This window comes from Centropristis striata, chromosome 1 (assembly GCF_030273125.1).
Source record: "Centropristis striata isolate RG_2023a ecotype Rhode Island chromosome 1, C.striata_1.0, whole genome shotgun sequence".
Lineage (NCBI taxonomy): Eukaryota > Metazoa > Chordata > Actinopteri > Perciformes > Serranidae > Centropristis > Centropristis striata.
In genome coordinates this window covers 10759360-10777979 of record NC_081517.1, presented here as the reverse complement: position 1 = coordinate 10777979, position 18620 = coordinate 10759360, and the positions used below count along the sequence as shown (strand labels likewise).

The 18620-nt window shown below is 44.4% G+C and overlaps 1 protein-coding gene across 1 annotated transcript; it reads left to right on the top strand.

The window, feature by feature from the left end:
* Positions 1 to 312: 312 nt before the first annotated feature.
* Positions 313 to 18382, top strand: LOC131969141 (calpain-2 catalytic subunit-like). Its single transcript, XM_059330313.1, has 21 exons — positions 313 to 1013; positions 7814 to 7883; positions 7992 to 8110; positions 9974 to 10107; positions 11848 to 12016; positions 12254 to 12337; positions 12460 to 12545; positions 12681 to 12755; positions 14281 to 14441; positions 14544 to 14713; positions 14802 to 14813; positions 14933 to 15144; positions 15779 to 15815; positions 16087 to 16152; positions 16239 to 16296; positions 16436 to 16500; positions 16589 to 16657; positions 16797 to 16875; positions 16962 to 17078; positions 18131 to 18189; positions 18269 to 18382. The coding sequence occupies exons 1-21, from the start codon at positions 774 to 776 to the stop codon at positions 18290 to 18292; spliced, it is 2106 nt and encodes a 701-aa protein (XP_059186296.1). The 5' UTR covers positions 313 to 773; the 3' UTR covers positions 18293 to 18382.
* Positions 18383 to 18620: the final 238 nt, after the last annotated feature.

Sequence of the window (18620 nt, the reverse complement as noted above, 5' to 3'; positions counted from 1 at the left end):
AGGGGTCAGCAGCACCGGGCCCCACAGGGGACAGTCCTGCAGCACCGGGGCCCACTGGAGACTGTCCTGTAGCACCGGGGCCCACAGGGGACGGTCCTGCAGCACCGGGGCCCACTGGAGACTGTCCTGCCCCCTTCAGAAGGTTTCTGATGACTTGGCAGTTGAGCCTTCTGCAGCTCAATGAGACTGAGACCGAGGAGCTCATAGTGGATCTGAAGAGGGACACCTGGGACCCTGTTTCCATGTCTCAGTGAGTACTTCGGGATGAACTTCAACCATGAACTGGACCAGAAACACTGAGACTGGCTGTCCCCTGAGGAGGCTGAGGTCCTTCAACATCTGCAGGATGATGCTGACACGTTCATGAGTCTGTTATTGTGGTGTGGGGGGCAGCGGGCTGAGGGTCCAGAACTCCAACGGACCCAGGACACTGATCAGAAGTCCGGGGTGTGTCCAAGGTGTCTCAGGTGTGTCTCCGGTGTGTTTCAGGTGTTATCAGACTGTTTGCTTTCTGAATAATTCAGAGTCAACTGATATCACTCTGCTACCTGAGCTGGACCAAAGCTCCGCCCCTTCACACTTGACCACCTTTACCTGATACACACACACACACACACACAGTTCTCCTGCCAGACTCTCAGCAGCAGCGTTCTGGTCGAGTCTCTGAGTCTCAGCTCGTTCTGTCTCACTATTTCAGACTCTCAGCAGATCATTTGCAGATTTTCTTCAGATTCTCTTCAGACTTTGTTGGACTTTGTTGGACTCAGTCTCTGATGGCGATCGCGGCGGCAGAACTGGCGAGGAGAAAGGCCCGTGAGGAGGACGGCAGTGGCAGCCGAGCCAACGCCGTCAACTTCAACCAGCAGAGCTTCGAGTCTCTGCGGGCCGAGTGTCTGCAGACGGGAGCGTTGTTCTGTGACCCGACCTTCCCAGCTGCCTGGGACTCGCTGGGATACAACCAGCTGGGACGCTACTCCTCCAAAACCATCGGCGTGGAGTGGAGACGGCCCACCGTGAGTTATTGCCACCTCATTACCACATTATTATCACATTATTACCATGTTATTACCACGTTATTAATATTACGTAATTATGGTTATATTAACCTGTTTGTGTCTGATATGATCTGATGTGAATATTCAGTGTGTTGCCGCATTAAATAATCAGCTGAGACGTCATATGAAACGTAGATAATGAATTCTATTTTTTATATATTTTTATATATTTTTATATTATATATATTATATATTTTCTTTCTGTTAAATTTTCTACTCGTTTCTTTTTTATTAAAGGAAATCTTAAAACCTGAATTGACTTTGTTCAGATCTGATTTAGGGCGTTTTCAGACCTGAAAGTCCGGACCAAGGTCCATGTTCTGTTACATTGTATACATTTGGTCCGGTTGGTTTTGGTTTCACACTGCAAAAGGAATAACGGACTTTACAAGACTATTTTACTGGACACGTCATCTCCCTGTGTACTTCCGCGGCTCATTTTGTTTTGGTTACGCTGCGTTGTTAGGCCGGCATCTGACGTCAGTGTTACTTCCTTAACGTGTTTACACAAAATGAATCCAGCGAACCACCTTTTACTCCGTTTGAGTCCTTTTCCCATGCGTTATTTCAGTATTGTGGCAGTGAAGGTTTCTGCTGCTGTCCTCAGCTCCGTTGTGCACACAATTAAATGTTTGTCCTTGGTCTTGTGTTACCTTGCCGCTGATTAGTGATTGTGCTCACCTGCTGAGGCGCGCCACGGAGCAACGCACACGCCGTCGCGCGCATGCAGCAGCACGGCCGCTGTCACACACACACAGCTGCACCGCCGCAACAAATACTTTTGCTGGTCTTTTGCTACCAGCAACACCAGCTTGACGGCCCGGTTATGGCGTCTGCCTGAGCAGCAGCAGGTTTCCGAGCTCCGATCCCGTGTCCCTGTTTTACACTTCCATTTTGCCAAGTTGACCCTCAACCAACTCGGTTAGTTCTGCAAGAGCTTCCTTGTACTATTTTGAACAAAAAATGCCAAGAAAGAAACAACACAACCAGGTTAAAACGGCATCGGGTGGCGACGAAGACGACGACGCTAGCATGGACCACACCTCGGTGGGTGATGAGGAGGATTTGGACGATGCTAACGCGGCTCACCAAGACGACGGTGCTAATATTTTAGCTGCCATTCGTTTAATGAGAGCTGACTTTTCTACTCAACTGCGCGAAGTCGTCTCTTCTAACCAAGAGATAAAAGAAGCAATTGGTGTTTTTTCTGAGAGGCTAACCGCGGCAGAGTCCCGCATTAGCAAAGCTGAAGACGACATATCAGGGCTAACTAGCAAGGAAAAGTCCCTTCAAAAGAAAGTGCACGAGCTAACACTAAAACTTGACGACCTCGAAAACAGACACCGAAGATCGAACCTACGGCTGATCGGCTTGCCCAAGAAAACTGAGGGGGGAGACGCGGTCTCTTTCCTCCAAGCCTGGCTGCCCGAAATCCTTGGACCGGGCATTTTTCCGGGACCCGTGGTCATTGAACGTGCCCACCGGCTGCCCGGCCGACAAGACCCGAGCGGACCCCCGCGCACTCTCATCATGAAGTTTCTTAACTATCAAGACAAAGTCCGAGTAATGAGAGCAGCTCGGAAAAAAGGAAAAGTGATGTATCGGGAGCACCATGTCATGTTTTTTCCAGACTTGTCTGTGGAGGTACAGAAACAACGCCGACAATACAACGACGTGAAGCTGAAACTCCGGGAGCTGCACATGGACTTCGGGCTTATATTTCCCGCAAAGATGAAGATCTTTCATCAAGGCAGCCGGCACCAGTTCAACACACCAGAAGAGGTTGAAGCATTTATTCAACGTGTTCGTCAGCAGCAAGAGGGGTAAACAACTGTCAACATTATGTATGCTAAAACAGAATACTAAACACATCACGTCTTAAGAGGGACAGTTATGAACATTGCTACAGTGTTGTTTATCCTGTATACAGGTGAATTTGATTAGGTGGCTTACACTTGTGCATTTATTTTGAGGTTATTGGTCGACATGATTAACCCTCACGGGGAGCGGAGCACTTGACCTATAAAGTTTAGGTAGTACGTTCTTTGTTTTTGTTTTTCTTTTCTCCCTTTTCTCTCTTGCTCCTTTCGAAGGATCAGTGAGTTTAACCGGATCGGTACAAGTGGGGTGGGCTTCTGTGTGACTTGATCACAGGGGGCGGGAAGGGCTAAGAGTTCTGTGTTATAATGAATGTTGTAAAGTTCTTGTTTTTGAAATGTAAGGTGCCTTTTTTCACAATTTTGGCAAAACGGTATTATCAGGGCCATGTCATAATCACAGTATTTATTAATGAATAGGAATTTAGACATTCAGTTACTTTCTTGGAATGTTAGAGGATTAAGAAAATTAGTTAAAGTCAAGCAAGTTTTGAATAGGATCAAGCAATATAATCCCAAAATAGTTTTCCTACAAGAGACACATTTGCTTTCTAATGAAACAAATCGCTTAAAGAGGAGATGGCCAGGTCAAGTAATCACATGCTCTTTTTCATCTTATGCCAGAGGAATTGCAGTACTTGTCCACAAGTCTGTTCCTCTTCGTATCCAAAAGACAGTTTTGGATCCAGCGGGCAGATATATTATTATACAAGCTTCATTAGTAAACCAAGACTTGATTCTTGTGAACCTATATGGTCCTAATAATGACGACCCAAACTTTTATAGTAATATGTTTTTGCAAATTTCTTCTCTTCAGGGTGTCATAATAATCGGGGGTGACTTTAACTGCGCCCTTGACCCAAAACTGGACCGCTCTTCAGGCATAGACCTAACCCATTCAAGAAGCAGGAAGATAATTCTCCAATTTATGCAGGAGCTTAACCTAATTGATATTTGGAGAGTTAAAAATCCTACAAAGAAAGAGTACTCTTGCCATTCAGCTACTCATAATACATACAGTCGCATAGATTACTTTCTCGTGTCCAAATCTCTTGCTCCAGACATCAATGATTGTATATATAAGTCTATTCTCATTTCCGATCATTCTTTACTTCTGCTAAATTACACAGCTACAACAGCTGTCAAAGGGAAAAGACCTTGGCGCTTAAGGCCACAGTGGTTACATAACTCCAAATTCCTTGAATATGTTGGACAAAATATTGATGACTATTTTGAGTTAAATACAACAGAAACATCTGCCTCAGTAAGGTGGGAGGCTTTCAAAGCTTTTATTAGAGGTCAAATGATGGGATACACAAGAAATAAATCGAATAAACAATATCTTGAGATGTTGGAGCTGGAAAGAGATATAAAGGAACTTGAGTTGGAAGTAACTTCTGACAATAGCAGAGAAAAACAACAGAAATTAGCAATCCTAAAAGCGAAGTACAATAAATTATCCACTAATAAAGCCCTGGCAGGATTAATTAGACTTAAGCAGACCTATTATGATCAGGGAGAGAAGGCGGGGAAACTACTTGCTTGGCGCTTAAAAACAGAACAAAATGCAAGAACTATCACAGAGATTGACACTGCTACTGGAGATAAAACGTCAGACCCTCAAATAATTAATACACTTTTTGAATCATTTTACACACAGTTATACTCATCGGAGTGTTTAATGACTAATGAATCATTTCAAGATTTTTTTGATCAGTTAACACTCCCCTCACTTAGTGAAGAAGCTAAAGCTCATTTAGATTCCCCCATCACATCAGCTGAATTATCTGAAGCAATTGATAAAATGAAAGGGGGAAAGGCTCCTGGCCCAGATGGGCTACCTATTGACATATACAAAATCTTCAAGAGCAAGCTACTTTCTCCACTGCTAGATATGTTTGTGGAAAGCTTCAATTCCGGCAAACTTCCACCATCCATGTGCAACGCACTTATAATTTTGATACCGAAGCCTGGAAAACCAGCAACAAAATGCGACTCATATCGGCCGATTTCATTAATTAATTCTGATGTTAAAATAATTGCCAAAGTACTGGCACGGAGGCTTGAGAGGTACCTGCCTTTTCTCTCTGATCCAGACCAAAATGGGTTTGTTAGGGGACGACAAGCCTTCCACAGTGTCCGCAGGGTTCTCAATATTGTTTATGCAAAGACAGAACATCCAGATACAGCAGTGCTCTCGTTAGACGCAGAAAAAGCGTTCGACCGTGTCGAACATCAATATCTCCACAAAGTACTCGAACGTTTTGGCTTTGGTCATTATTTCTCTGATTGGATTAAAGTCTTATACAACAATTCGGTAGCATCTGTATTAACAAATGATATTATATCCAAACCTTTTAATCTTTCTAGAGGCACACGCCAAGGTTGTCCTCTTTCACCCCTCTTGTTTGTTTTGGCAATTGAGCCATTGGCTATCGCCATTAGGAGTAATCAATATATCACTGGCATTAAAATAAATGAGATTGACAACAAAATAGGTTTATTTGCGGATGATATTGTAATTTTTTTATCCCATTTAGAACAATCACTGCGTCACTTGTTCAATATCATTAGCTCTTTTAGTAAGCTATCCGGTTACAAAATTAACGAATCAAAATCTGCTATACTTTACCTTAAGCATTCAGATAGAATAAAACCCCCTGTTCAAACTCCATTCAAGGTGATTAGAGATAGCTTCACATATCTTGGTATTAAAATTACTCCTAAAATTGATGATTTAGTAGAGACAAATTATAACCCAGTGATAGAGTCAGTTGCGGAATCTATCAATAGATGGTCATTACTACCAATCTCCATGATAGGGCGGATCAACATACTTAAAATGAATGTTCTTCCAAAGTTCCTTTACCTCTTTCATTCCATTCCTCTCAGTCCTCCTATTCATTTTTTTTCAAAGATGAAAAGCATGTTCTGTAATTTCATTTGGAACAACAGACGGGCCAGACTTCGCTTATCTCTGCTTTACCTCCCCTATGATAGAGGGGGCTTGAAACTCCCAAACCTTCAATGGTATTATTGGGCTGCCCAACTCACTACTGCCTCCTGTTGGTTCTCACAAGGAACGCCTCAGTCGTGGATGAGTATGGAAAGAAGTATGTCATCCCCTCTACCACTCAAGTCATATCTATACTCTGCTAAATTAAAAGAACTAAAGACGTTAACAGATAATCCCTTTGTTAAAAACACAATTCTGGTATGGTACGAGGTTCATAAACATATAGATGAGATACCAATATTATCTCAATTTACACCAATCTGGGGCAACAGTGATTTTAAACCTGGGAAAAAAGATATGGGATTCAAAATTTGGGCAAACAAAGGCCTTAGTAAAATTGCAGATTTATTTGACAACAACGTTCTCTTGTCCTTTGTCGACCTGAAACAAAAATATGATATTCAACCAAACCACTTTTTTAAATACCTGCAGATAAGAAGTTATATATTTAAGCTACAGAAGTCTTTAGCTTTACCTACACTTAGTCCTATAGAAGAAATAGCAACAAATCAACATCCTAAGAAGGGATTGACTTCAAGCTTTTATGCATTAATCTTGGAAGGATCAAAGGTTTCCTCAGATAGAAAGAGACTGGCATGGTGTGAGGATTTAAATTCAGTAATTACCACTGAGGACTGGCAGAATATTTGCTTAAAATCTCAAACACAAACAATAAATACCCATTTTAAACTGCTTCAATACAAGTGGATAATGAGAATATATGTAACACCATCTCAGCTAAATAAATTCAACCCCAATAACCCTGACACATGTTATAAATGTGGTAGAGAGGGCACTCTATACCATTGCCTATGGGACTGCCCACTGATTCAGGCCTTTTGGAGTGAGGTGATGGATATGATTTTGCAGGTTACAGGTATAAAACTAATAATAGACCCCCAACTATGTATCCTAGGTATTTTTCCAATAAATCATAACCTTAGCAAGGCGAATAAAACTATGATTATTTTTTGCATGCTACAAGCCAAATACACCATAGCCAAAGCATGGAAATCCACTACTAAACCGAGTATTAGTGTCTGGCTTGCAGGGCTATCAGATTCGCTGGCGCTGGAAAAACTCACCTTCACGTTAAAGGGTAAATACCAAATTTTTGACAGTATATGGAGGTCTTTTATGGTGTTCTTAGAGGGGAGGTAAGCATTGGAGGCATGTTATCCCTGTATGTAAACCATCGACAAATGAAATAACCATGTATTTATCATACGTCTGTTTGTTTGCTCTTTTTATTTTTATTTATTTGTAATGCTTTCCTCTAAAGGAGTAGACAGACTATTTTTTATCTTTGTTTTGGACTGTGCAAATTACTCATGCTACTGCCCTGTGATACTCACATCGACGATAAGCCTTATTGTGATTGTTTTGTTTTGCACCTGTATTATACAGTATCTTGTTGTAGTGTGATTATTCTGAAAATTAATAAACACACTTGTTTAAAAAAAGCAACACCAGCTTAATGAGCAATACGTGAGAGAGCTTGGTATTTGCAAGATGAGCTTCCTGTCCCGTAATTCGAGAGCAGAAGAAGAAAAAAACTTCCTGTCATTGATACAAAAGCCCGAACTATAAAAAAAGTTGTTTTCACAGTGCAAAAGGTTTCACACTTGGTTCGTTTGGTCCAGACCGAGACCACCTCTTTTGGTCGGACCAAACTTTGGTCCTTTGGTGCGCGGCACCTTTCACACCTGGAATTTAGGCTCGGCTCAAACTGAAAAGTCCGAAAGTCCGGACCAAACGAGATAGGTGTGAAAGCGCCCTAAGTGTTTTAACTTTGATAGTTTTTTATGTCAAGACATTGCATCACCTGATGACATCACTAATCAGCTGCTCTCTCGTCAAATCAGGAGCTGTGTTCTAATCCTCAGTTCATTGTGGACGGAGCGAAGAGGACGGACATTTGTCAGGGAGCACTGGGTGGGACACACACACTCACACACACACACACACACACACACACACACACACACACACACACACACACACACTCATAGCTCTGACTGTGCCCTCTTCTCTGTCTGTCAGGTGACTGCTGGCTGCTCGCCGCCATCGCCTCGCTGACCCTTGACCCCGACATCCTGGGCCGGGTGGTTCCTGCAGGTCAGAGCTTCAGCTCGTCATATGCCGGCATCTTCCACTTCCAGGTCACATGACTCATCCTAAAACAATCACATCACAGAAACAGATCTATTTGTTGGATTACTTTCAGGGCGTCAAAGAGCTTGTCTCTGACTAAGCCCCGCCCACAGAGCTCCTTCAGTTGTTGCTTTAAAAGTGATGTGAAAATCTTCCTGCAGTCACTTTCTAATTTAAATATAATCAAAGCTGCACACATCGATGAACGGGACCGAGCTGCGTGGAGCTGTCGGGAGAGACTGCCAGGCTGGGTCCAGTGATTGTCGGCCGTCACCTCTGAAAAGAGTGTACGATAAACGGGCGATGAGCTATGAAAGGGGGCGTGGCTAGTGTAAATGGGGGGAGCAAACAAATTTGTCCATCTCTGCTGAGTACACTGACACCTAATACAAGTCTCTACGACAAATGGTTTATTAGTTAGGAAAAGGGGGCAGGCGATTCAAAAGGGAGTAATCAATCATTTGTGAAGCAGGGACTCTCTGCTGAGTAAGCTGATGATATAACTATGTATCAATATTATTATTGTTATGTGTTCAGTGCTGGACTCTAATCGCACATGATTGACATTGAGTCAGATTTGACAATGCATGCTCAAATGAGAGAAAATTCCTGTACATGGTGAGTACTTGAAATTCACTGTGATGCCATGCCCACAAATATAAAAAAATAAAAATTCTGGAAATATCGTTTTATCACAGTCTTAAGATGATACAGACCAAGGTTAAAGTTGTCAAGGAGGAGATAGTTAGAGTATGGAGCCTGGAAATGGCTCAAAACACCCGCTATAACAATGTGTCAATATTGATATCTGGCTATGTCCAGGCCTCTGATTCCACATGACAAATTTGTCTGAAATGAGAGCAACTTTCGCTTCATGGCGAGGACTCGAGATTCGCCGTGCCACCAGAGCCGTGCCTTTTCATAAAGATGCACAGTCTTCACAACAATGCATTATCAACTTGTCGAGGTTTTAATGACATAGTTTGAAGCTAATTTGATTAACAGATCAACAACTCTATGATGTCCTGGACATCATAGAGTAAAACTATTACTTCCTGTTGCCAACAGGGAGCGCTATATATATATATATATATATATATATATATATATATATATATATAGCGCTCCCTGTCACACACATATATATATATATATATATATGTGTCAATCTTGACATGTGGATGTGTTCAGGTCTGGAATCTTATGAAGCATGAGAAGTTTGGACCAGATCGGACAAAGTATGGCAAAGTTATAGCAATCTTGTGTTTTATGCCAAAACACCATATTTTGCCACCATGCCACGCCCACTTAGCATGACGATTGGTTAAGCTTTTTATACTTACCAAGTTTGAAGTTGATCGGGTTGAATCTGTAGGGGAGTCCATAAAGCATGCAACGTACAAATGGCGAAAAACGTTGGAAAACGCGATAGTCAATCCAAGATGGCCGACTTACTGTTGAGTTTTGGGTATGGGTCCAAGAGGCTTTTTGGTGCATCTCCCCATGATACATATGTGTCCCAAATTGTATTTGTTTACGTGAATGTTTCCCATAGGGTGCTGCTCTGCTTAAACTTTCTAGGGTGCGCTAGTGAGTCATTTTGGCCCGCCCATTTCTGAGACCTATGAAATATGTAAATTTTCCCCAGGATTGACATATGGTCCAAGTTTGGTGAGTTTTTGAATATGATAAAGCCCCCAAAAAGGCATTTAATTTGGGAATTGAAAAAGTGGACCAATTTCAATAGGGTCCTCACACCGTCAGTGCTCGGGCCCTAATAATAAACAGGCCACGTTATTAGGAAGGCGTGGTTAAAAAGGGAGGGGCGGAGCCCCCGGAGGAAGTGACATCACGTGTCTGTGTCCCTGCAGCTGTGGCGGTACGGTGAATGGGTGGACGTGGTGGTGGACGACCGGCTGCCGGTGAAAGACGGGAAGCTGCTGTTCGTCCACTCGGCACAGGGCGGAGAATTCTGGAGCGCTCTGCTGGAGAAAGCCTATGCCAAGTAAGACCCACCCACCAGTTAGAGACACGATCACCAGTTAGAGACACGCCCACCAGTAAGGGACACGATCACCAGTTAGAGAAACGATCACCAATTAGAGACACGCCCACCAGTTAGAGACACAATCATCAATTAGAGACACGCCCACCAGTTAGAGACACGATCACCAGTTAGAGACACGCCCACCAGTTAGAGACACGATCACCACTTAGAGACACGATCACCAGTTAGAGACACAATCATCAGTTATAGACACGCCCACCAGTTAGAGACATGATCACCAGTTAGAGAAACGCCCACCAGTTAGAGACACGATCACCAGTTAGAGACATGCCTACCAGTTGGAGACACGCCCACCAGTTATAGATACGCCTACCAGGGAGAACTACAGCTCCCAGCAGCCCCTGCTGCAACTTCACACAAAACACACACACAAGTAAAAATTCAAGTTACGAGAAATAAGTTGTAAATGTAAATAAACTTTTTTCTTGTAGACGTTGGAAACGTTTGCACAGGTTTAAATAAATAAACAGAAACCATTTAATGACTGAAATCTAAAAGAGACTCTATTCACCTCAACTGACTGCAGCAGAGGCTTTGTGTGTGTGTGGTGTGAGTGTGTGTGTCTGTGTGGTGTGAGTGTGTGCGTGTGTGTGTGTGTATGGTGTGATTGTGTGTGTGTGTGTGTGTGTGTGTGTGTGTGTGTGTGCAGGGTGTGTGTGTGCAGGGTGTGTCAGGTTTACTAGGTAAACAGGGACCAGCCTTGAAAACAAACAGAGCTGACTTGGCTTTTTGTATCAAAAAGGTGAAACTGATTTATTCTCGTTCACATCAAGCTGATTAACGGCCGACAGTCTGTGACTATAAGTCATTTAAATGTAATATAATAATATAATATAATGTAATGTAGTATAATATAATATAATATAATACATTTTATTCATAATGCATTTTACATTTGAAACAAATAACAAAGTGCCAGTGCTTTTATTTTGAAGAAACATCAGGTTACTTTTTAGATTTAGTTTAATTGAAACATTTTTTAACACATTAATCTCACAGAACCTTCAGCTGCTCACACTGACAGTAAATTATTTTATTGCACTTCAACTGCTTTCACTGCACATATTTTGTGTTCACACTTTGTGACTGTCACTGTTACTTCTTTTATCACAGGAACTTTAACTGACATTTAGTCGTTTAAACAACGTTCCTGTCAGACTTTTCCACACTTCGGTGCCAATGTTTGTACAAACTCCTTTCACCACATTCACTTTGATCAGCTGCATTTCAGCTGATGCTTCAGCTCCTTTTAGCAGTGTCACTTCAACTGACATTTCAACTTTTTTTACTGCTTCCACTTCCTGTTCACACGTCACTCAATTCCTTTCACCTCCAACACTTCCGCTCACTTTTGAAGTCTTTCCTATTTTTTGGGGTTACGGTTAAATAACACTGCAGCTCCTTTGACTGTTTGCAGGTCAGCTGATACTTTAGTTCCAGTCAGTGTTCACACTTCAACTACTTTCAGTGTTCACACTTCAACTGCTTTTAGTGTTCACACTTCAACTGCTTTTAGTGTTAATACCTGTACAAACCTTTGAGAATAACTCCTTTCACCACATTCCTTTGATCAGCTGCAGTTCAGCTGATGCTTCAGCTCCTTTCAGCACTTTGACTTCTTTCAGAGCGTTAGCTGCATAGCAGTTAGCGATCAGTCTGATGGGCATGTCTCCGCAGGGTGAGCAGCTCGTACGAGGCGCTGTCCGGCGGCTCGAGCATCGAGGGCTTTGAGGATTTCACCGGCGGCATCGCAGAGAGCTTCAACCTGCAGGAAGCTCCGCCCACTCTGTTCCACATCATCAGGAAGGCTCTGAAGCTCGGCTCGCTGCTGGGCTGCTCCATCGATGTGAGCTAACTGTCAGCTAACGTGAGCTAACTGTTAGCTAATGTGAGCTAACTGTTAGCAAATGTGAGCTAACAGCAACATGTAGCTCATGTTAGCTGCGTAGCTTTTAGCTCCTTAAAATCTTTAGCCCATTCAGCTGAAGTCTGATTTATCTTTAATCACATTTAAATATGAGCTCATTAGCTTTTTAACTCCTTTAGATAACTTTACTGTTTCCATTATTATTGTTTTCTTCAGATCTCCAGCTCGTCTGAGACAGAGGCCATCACCCGCCAGAAGCTGGTCAAAGGTCACGCCTACTCCGTCACCGCGGCACAGCAGGTGAGGCATGCTGGGAAATATTCATCTGGTTTACAGGCAGGTCCCTAGAGGGACAGAAGGTCCTCACAGGGACGGCAGGTCTTTAGGGGGACAGCAGGTCTCAGTAACTTTATGTCCTGCAGGTCCATGTCTCTGGCTCTGTGGTGGAGCTGCTGAGGATCAGGAACCCCTGGGGACAGGTGGAGTGGACTGGAGCCTGGAGCGACAGGTGAGTCCTCATACTGTCCTCCTGTCTGTCTCTCTGCCTGTCTGTCTGTCTGTCCACTGTCTCCCTTTCTGTTTGTCTGTCTGTCTGTCTGTGTGTCTGAGTGATGTGTTCAGGGAGCATCTGGTCTTTTGTCAGTTCGAGGGAGTGGGACGGCGTGGAGCCAGAGGAGAAGAAGAAGCTCGATCACGCGGCTGATGACGGAGAGTTCTGGTGAGTCTGAAAAACACAGAAACAATAAAATAAACTAGAAAATTTCCTCTGGGGAAATTCCTAAAGGGCCACAAGGGCTACTGCCGGTGTGTGTACACTATGATGAGATTCTTCAGAGATTTCAAACAGTTAATACTAGTAATGTTATGATACTATATTATATACAAGGAGCACACCTACAACAAGCATTCCTTTTCAAGTATTTATTTATACAGCAACCTATGCCCCTTAACCTCAAAATGTGTGTGTGTGTGTGTGTGTGTGTGTGTGTGTGTGAAACGTGTATCTGGAGGAGTGAGCGCTTACTCGCGCATGTGTGTGTGTGTGTGTGAAGCATGTGCATCTCGACGAGTGTGCGCGCTTACACTCGCATGTGTGCGTGCGTGTATCTGTAACTGTAATTACATAAAACGACCTGAGTGTGTGTGCATGCGTGTATCTGTAACTGTAATCACATCAAAGGATCAAAGGTTTTGCGGTCAACCAATCAGAGCAGAGCAATCAACAGAATTAACAGCTGTGGAATCTTCTAGCACAGTGACAGCAGCCAGAGGTGGACAGACTGGAATTTCTGGCCTCGAACAGAAAGCATTTTTGGCAAAACCATAATACCTATCATTGATCCGACTTCAATTTGAGCATCCTGAGTTCTTCCTGAACAGCTACATATGTTTTTTGTGAAGAAAAATGAAGAAATAGCTTTGTAAGAGTGATCTGAAAAACTGTTAAATATGCTTTCCTACAGTAATCTTCCTGCGTTTTTATGGCTGTCAATGAGGCAGTTGGTGCGTGTTGGTGGCGCATCTGTGCGTCCTACGCCCAAACTATAACTCTGACAGCTTTACCAGAGGATTGTGAGTGAGAAGACAAATTTTCCTACGTTTCTCTGTATAAATTATTTCTGTAGAGTACAATTTGCGGCCTGGAGCGCAGTTTTCAAATTTATTTTTTGACAGTTTTTTCTCTCCCTCTGTGACACGAACATTCCATGCAATACACACCCATTATAATCTCAGAATTTCTCCAAAAATGATCATGGTCATTGAACAGGGATTGATAAAAAAACCTATAGAAACGTGGATTAATACATCAATACACAAGACTTGTGTCTACTGTTTAAAGTTTAAATGGAGTCTCTAGGTGAAATTATACCGGAGAAGTAGACGTTTGAAAATCTCCAATTATTGTTCTTATTTGCTCATTTTTTTTTGGCCGTCCCATTCACTTCAATGCAAAATTTTGGGCAGTTTTTCGCGACTGACGTCGTGAAAAATTCGTGTTCCGTAAAGAAAAGTAACAGCACACCGATCCCGATCAAACTGCACATTTTGATATATAATTTGTAGTAGCGGGATGAAATTGCGTCCGGAAGAGGAAGAAGAAAAAAACCACAGTATAACAATAGTGCTCGGGGCTTTGCACTGGTCCCTACAGCTATTGCTGTATGGGACCAGTGCTCGGTGCGATTGCCCCGTGGCCCTAATGACAGAAATTTTTCTTCTTCTCTGGTCTCTGCTCGCTGCAGGATGTCCTACACTGACTTCCTGCGTCAGTTTTCCCGTCTGGACATCTGTAACCTGAGCCCGGACACGCTGACTGGAGACACCGCCGGCCGCTGGAACTACGCCGACTTTGAGGGCGTGTGGCGGGTCGGCTCCACCGCCGGAGGCTGCAGGAACTACCCCGGTACTGCTCATTCAGCTCAGTCTGGAAAAGATTATTCAGCTCGAGTTCTGTTTCATATTATTATGATTATTACTCATTATTAATGCGTCCATGTATCTGCAGCCACGTTCTGCTCCAACCCGCAGTTCTTCATCCAGCTGAAGGATGTGGACGATGACCCGCACGATGGCGAGGACGGCTGCACCGCCCTGATCGGCCTGATGCAGAAGGACACGCGCAGGGAGAGACGCTTCGGACGAGACCTGAACACCATCGGGTTCGCCATCTATGAGGTTGGCCATCAGTAAATATAATGAAACGTTTGAAGACTCAAGGCTGTTTCAGTGTTTAAGTTCTTCCTGTTTTTGTTTTTTCCTGCAGGTTCCTGACGAGGTGAGTTCATCCAGCAGCTGATTCCTTATTACTTCATTAAATATTAATTTTCTATAAGTGCAGTGGATAAACCTTCTGCAGTAAGACGCAGCAACAACATCCTCTTCTTCTGTGGTCAGTATAAAGGTCGCAGTAACGTGCACCTGGGGCCGGACGTCCTGCTGCGGCGGGCAGCGGTGGCTCGCAGTCGGAACTTCATTAACCTCAGAGAAGTCTGCGACAGATTCAAATTGCCGCCTGGCGAGTACGTCGTCATCCCGTCCACCTTCGAACCGCATCGCAAAGGAAGCTTCATCCTTCGGGTGTTCACAGAGAAACAGGCTGCCAGCAGGTCAGACACACACTGGAGGACTCTGATGTACTGGAGGACTCTGATGTACTGGGAGGACTTTGATGTACTGGGGGAACTCTGGTGTACTGGAGGACTCTGATGTACTGGGGGGACTCTGGTGTACTGGAGGACTCTGATGTACTGGAAGGACTCTGATGAACTGGAGGACTCTGATGTACTGGGGGGACTCTGCTGTACTGGGAGGACTCTGATGTACTGGGAGGACTCTGATGGACTGGGGGGAGTCTGATGCACTGGAAGGACTCTGATTTACTGGAGGACTCTGATGTACTGGGAAGACTCTGATGTACTGGGAGGACTCTGATGTACTGGGGGGGACTCTGATGGACTGGGAGGACTCTGATGTACTGGGGGGACTCTGATGTACTGGGAGGACTCTGATGTACTGGGGGGACTCTGATGTACTGGGAGGACTCTGATGTACTGGGGGGACTCTGATGTACTGGGGGGACTCTGATGTACTGGGAGGACTCTGATGTACTGGGGGGACTCTGATGTACTGGGGGGACTCTGATGTACTGGGGGGACTCTGATGTACTGAGAGGACTCTGATGTACTGAGAGGACTCTGATGTACTGGGGGGAGAGAAGTGACTCTGTTCTCTGTGTTTCAGTCCGATGGAGGAGGACGTTGACGCTGACATCAGCGAGGTTTGAGACTTTCATCATATTTCAATCTTCAGTTTCTTCAAAAGCTTCTGAAATGTGTTTAAAAAACCTTCACTGAAGTGAGATTCTATTTCATTATCAGATATTAGATCAATCCTGTTAGAATGAAATAATAACTGTTAGAATGAGACGATAACTGTTAGAACGAGACAATAACTGTTAGAACGAGATGATAATAGTCAGAACGAGATGATAACTTTCAGAACGAGAAGTTAATATGAGGTAATATCTCTAATATGTTTTGTTTCTTCAGCCTGATGTGGGACAGAATGACGTCGATCCGCACTTCAAACATCTTTTCGTTCAGATCTCTGGAAATGTAACTTAATGTTTTATTAACATTTCTTTTTACTTCCTGTCCGCCTGACAGTGAAATAATGTTTTTATCTCCTTCGGCCTCCACAGGACTCTGAGATCTCAGCCCACGAGCTGCAGCAGATTTTGGACAAAGTTGTTTCTCAGAGTAACAAAAGTTTATCTTGATACAAACAGTTCTGAATTTCATATTTCTGTCCGTGGATCATGATTTATATATGATAAACTTGATAAATATGATGAATATGATAATTATATTTATATGAGTGTCTGATTGTTCTCTGAAGGGTCTGATGTGAAAACGGACGGCTTCAGTCTGCAGACGTGTCGCAGCATCATCAGCCTGCTGGACGTATCCTTCACTTACTGACAGACAAACAGACAGATAGATAGACAGGTAGACAGGCAGACAGACAGGTTCTGGTCTTTAACGGTCTCAGGTGGACGGTAGCAGTAAACTAGGTCTGCTGGAGTTTCATCGTCTGTGGACGAAGATCCAGAAATATCTGGTGAGTCAGAGAGCTGAAAGAGTTTAAAATCCTTCAGAAACGTTTTAATACGTCGGATAAACGTCAACAACAACAGTAACAACAACAACAACATCACTGAAATGATGTTTGTGTTCTATGTCCCTCTGTTGTTCTGCAGGAGATCTTCAAGAGTCACGACTCGGACGGTTCTGGAACGATGAGCAGTCACGAGATCAGAGCAGCTCTGGCTGAGGCTGGTGGGTTCCTCACAGAACCTCCTGAGGTTCTTTTCAAGGTTCCTTTCAACAGAACCTGATCAGTGTGTGTGTGTGTGTGTGTGCAGGTTTCCAGGTGAACTCTGCAGTGATTGGTCAGATCGTTGGTCGTTACGCTGACGCTTCATTCGCCATCGACTTCGACTGTTTCATCGGCTGCCTGATCCGCCTGGAGCTGCTCGTCAGTGAGTCTCACACTGTCCCAGTCATTCTGTTCCCAGTGTTTCCACTGTTCCCAGTACTAACCCAGTGTTCCCAGTACTAACCCAGTGTTCCCAGTACTGACCCAGTGTTCCCAGTGTTTCCACTGTTCCCAGTACTGACCCAGTGTTCCCAGTACTGACCCAGTGCTCCCAGTGTTTCCACTGTTCCCAGTACTGACCCAGTATTCCCAGTACTGACCCAGTGCTCCCAGTGTCCCAGTGTTCCCGGTGTTTCCACTGTTCCCACTACTGACCCAGTGTTCCCAGTGTTCCTGGTGTTTCCAGGGTTCCCAGTACTGACCCAGTGTTCCCAGTGTCCCCAGTGTTCCCAGTTTTCCCGGTGTCCCAGTGTTCCCAGTGTCCCCAGTGTTCCCAGTACTGACCCAGTGCTCCCAGTGTTCCCGGTGTTTCCACTGTTCCCAGTACTGACCCAGTGTTCCCAGTACTGACCCAGTGTTCCCAGTGTTCCTGGTGTTTCCAGTGTTCCCAGTACTGACCCAGTGTTCCCAGTGTCCCCACTGTCCCAGTGTTCCCAGTGTCCCCAGTGTTCCCAGTACTGACCAGTGTTCCCAGTGTCCCAGTGTTCCTGGTGTTTCCAATGTTCCCAGTACAGACCCAGTGTTCCCAGTGTCCCAGTGTTCCTGGTGTTTCCAGTATTCCCAGTACTGACCCAGTGTTCCCAGTGTCCCCACTGTCCCAGTGTTCCCAGTGTCCCCAGTGTTCCCAGTACTGACCAGTGTTCCCAGTGTCCCAGTGTTCCTGGTGTTTCCAATGTTCCCAGTACAGACCCAGTGTTCCCAGTGTCCCAGTGTTCCTGGTGTTTCCAATGTTCCCAGTACAGACCCAGTGTTCATAGTGTTCACAGTGTTCCCAGTGTTCCTGGTGTTTCCAGTGTTCCCAGTACAGACCCAGTGTTCCCAGTGTCCCCGGTGTTTCCAGTGTTCCCAGTGTTTCTAGTGTTCGCAGTATTCCCAGTGTCCCAGTGTTCCCAGTGTCCTAGTGTTCCCAGTACTGACCCAGTGTCCGTCCCACAGAGATGTTCAGGACTCTGGACCAGAAGAACCAGGGCCGGATCCAGTTGGACCTGCAGCAGGTGAGTCCTGTACTGGTGTGACTGATCAGCGCCCCTGCTGGTCGCATGACATTACTGAACTCTTCTTCTCCTCCTGCAGTGGGTCTACCTCGCCATCAGCTGAGCGCCGCCCAGATGCACGCTGGGAAATTCCATCACACAGCTGATGTTTCTGTCCAATAAAAACTGATCCAGCATCAGCAGGAAGTCTGTGTTCATCATTGTACCACAATAAAAGCTTCAAACTGACTCACACTGTATGGAAATAAACACTAAGGGGTTTTCAGGGTCAGTGTGTGTGTGTGTGTGTGTGTGTGTGTGTGTGGTGGAAGGAGTGAATCAGCTCTGAGGAATGAGTGTGTGTGTAGTTTGTGGGTTTGTCCAGAGGAACTCCCTTTCTGCTTCATGATGACACATTTCATACAAACTGCACCAGAAGTCTCACACAAGCT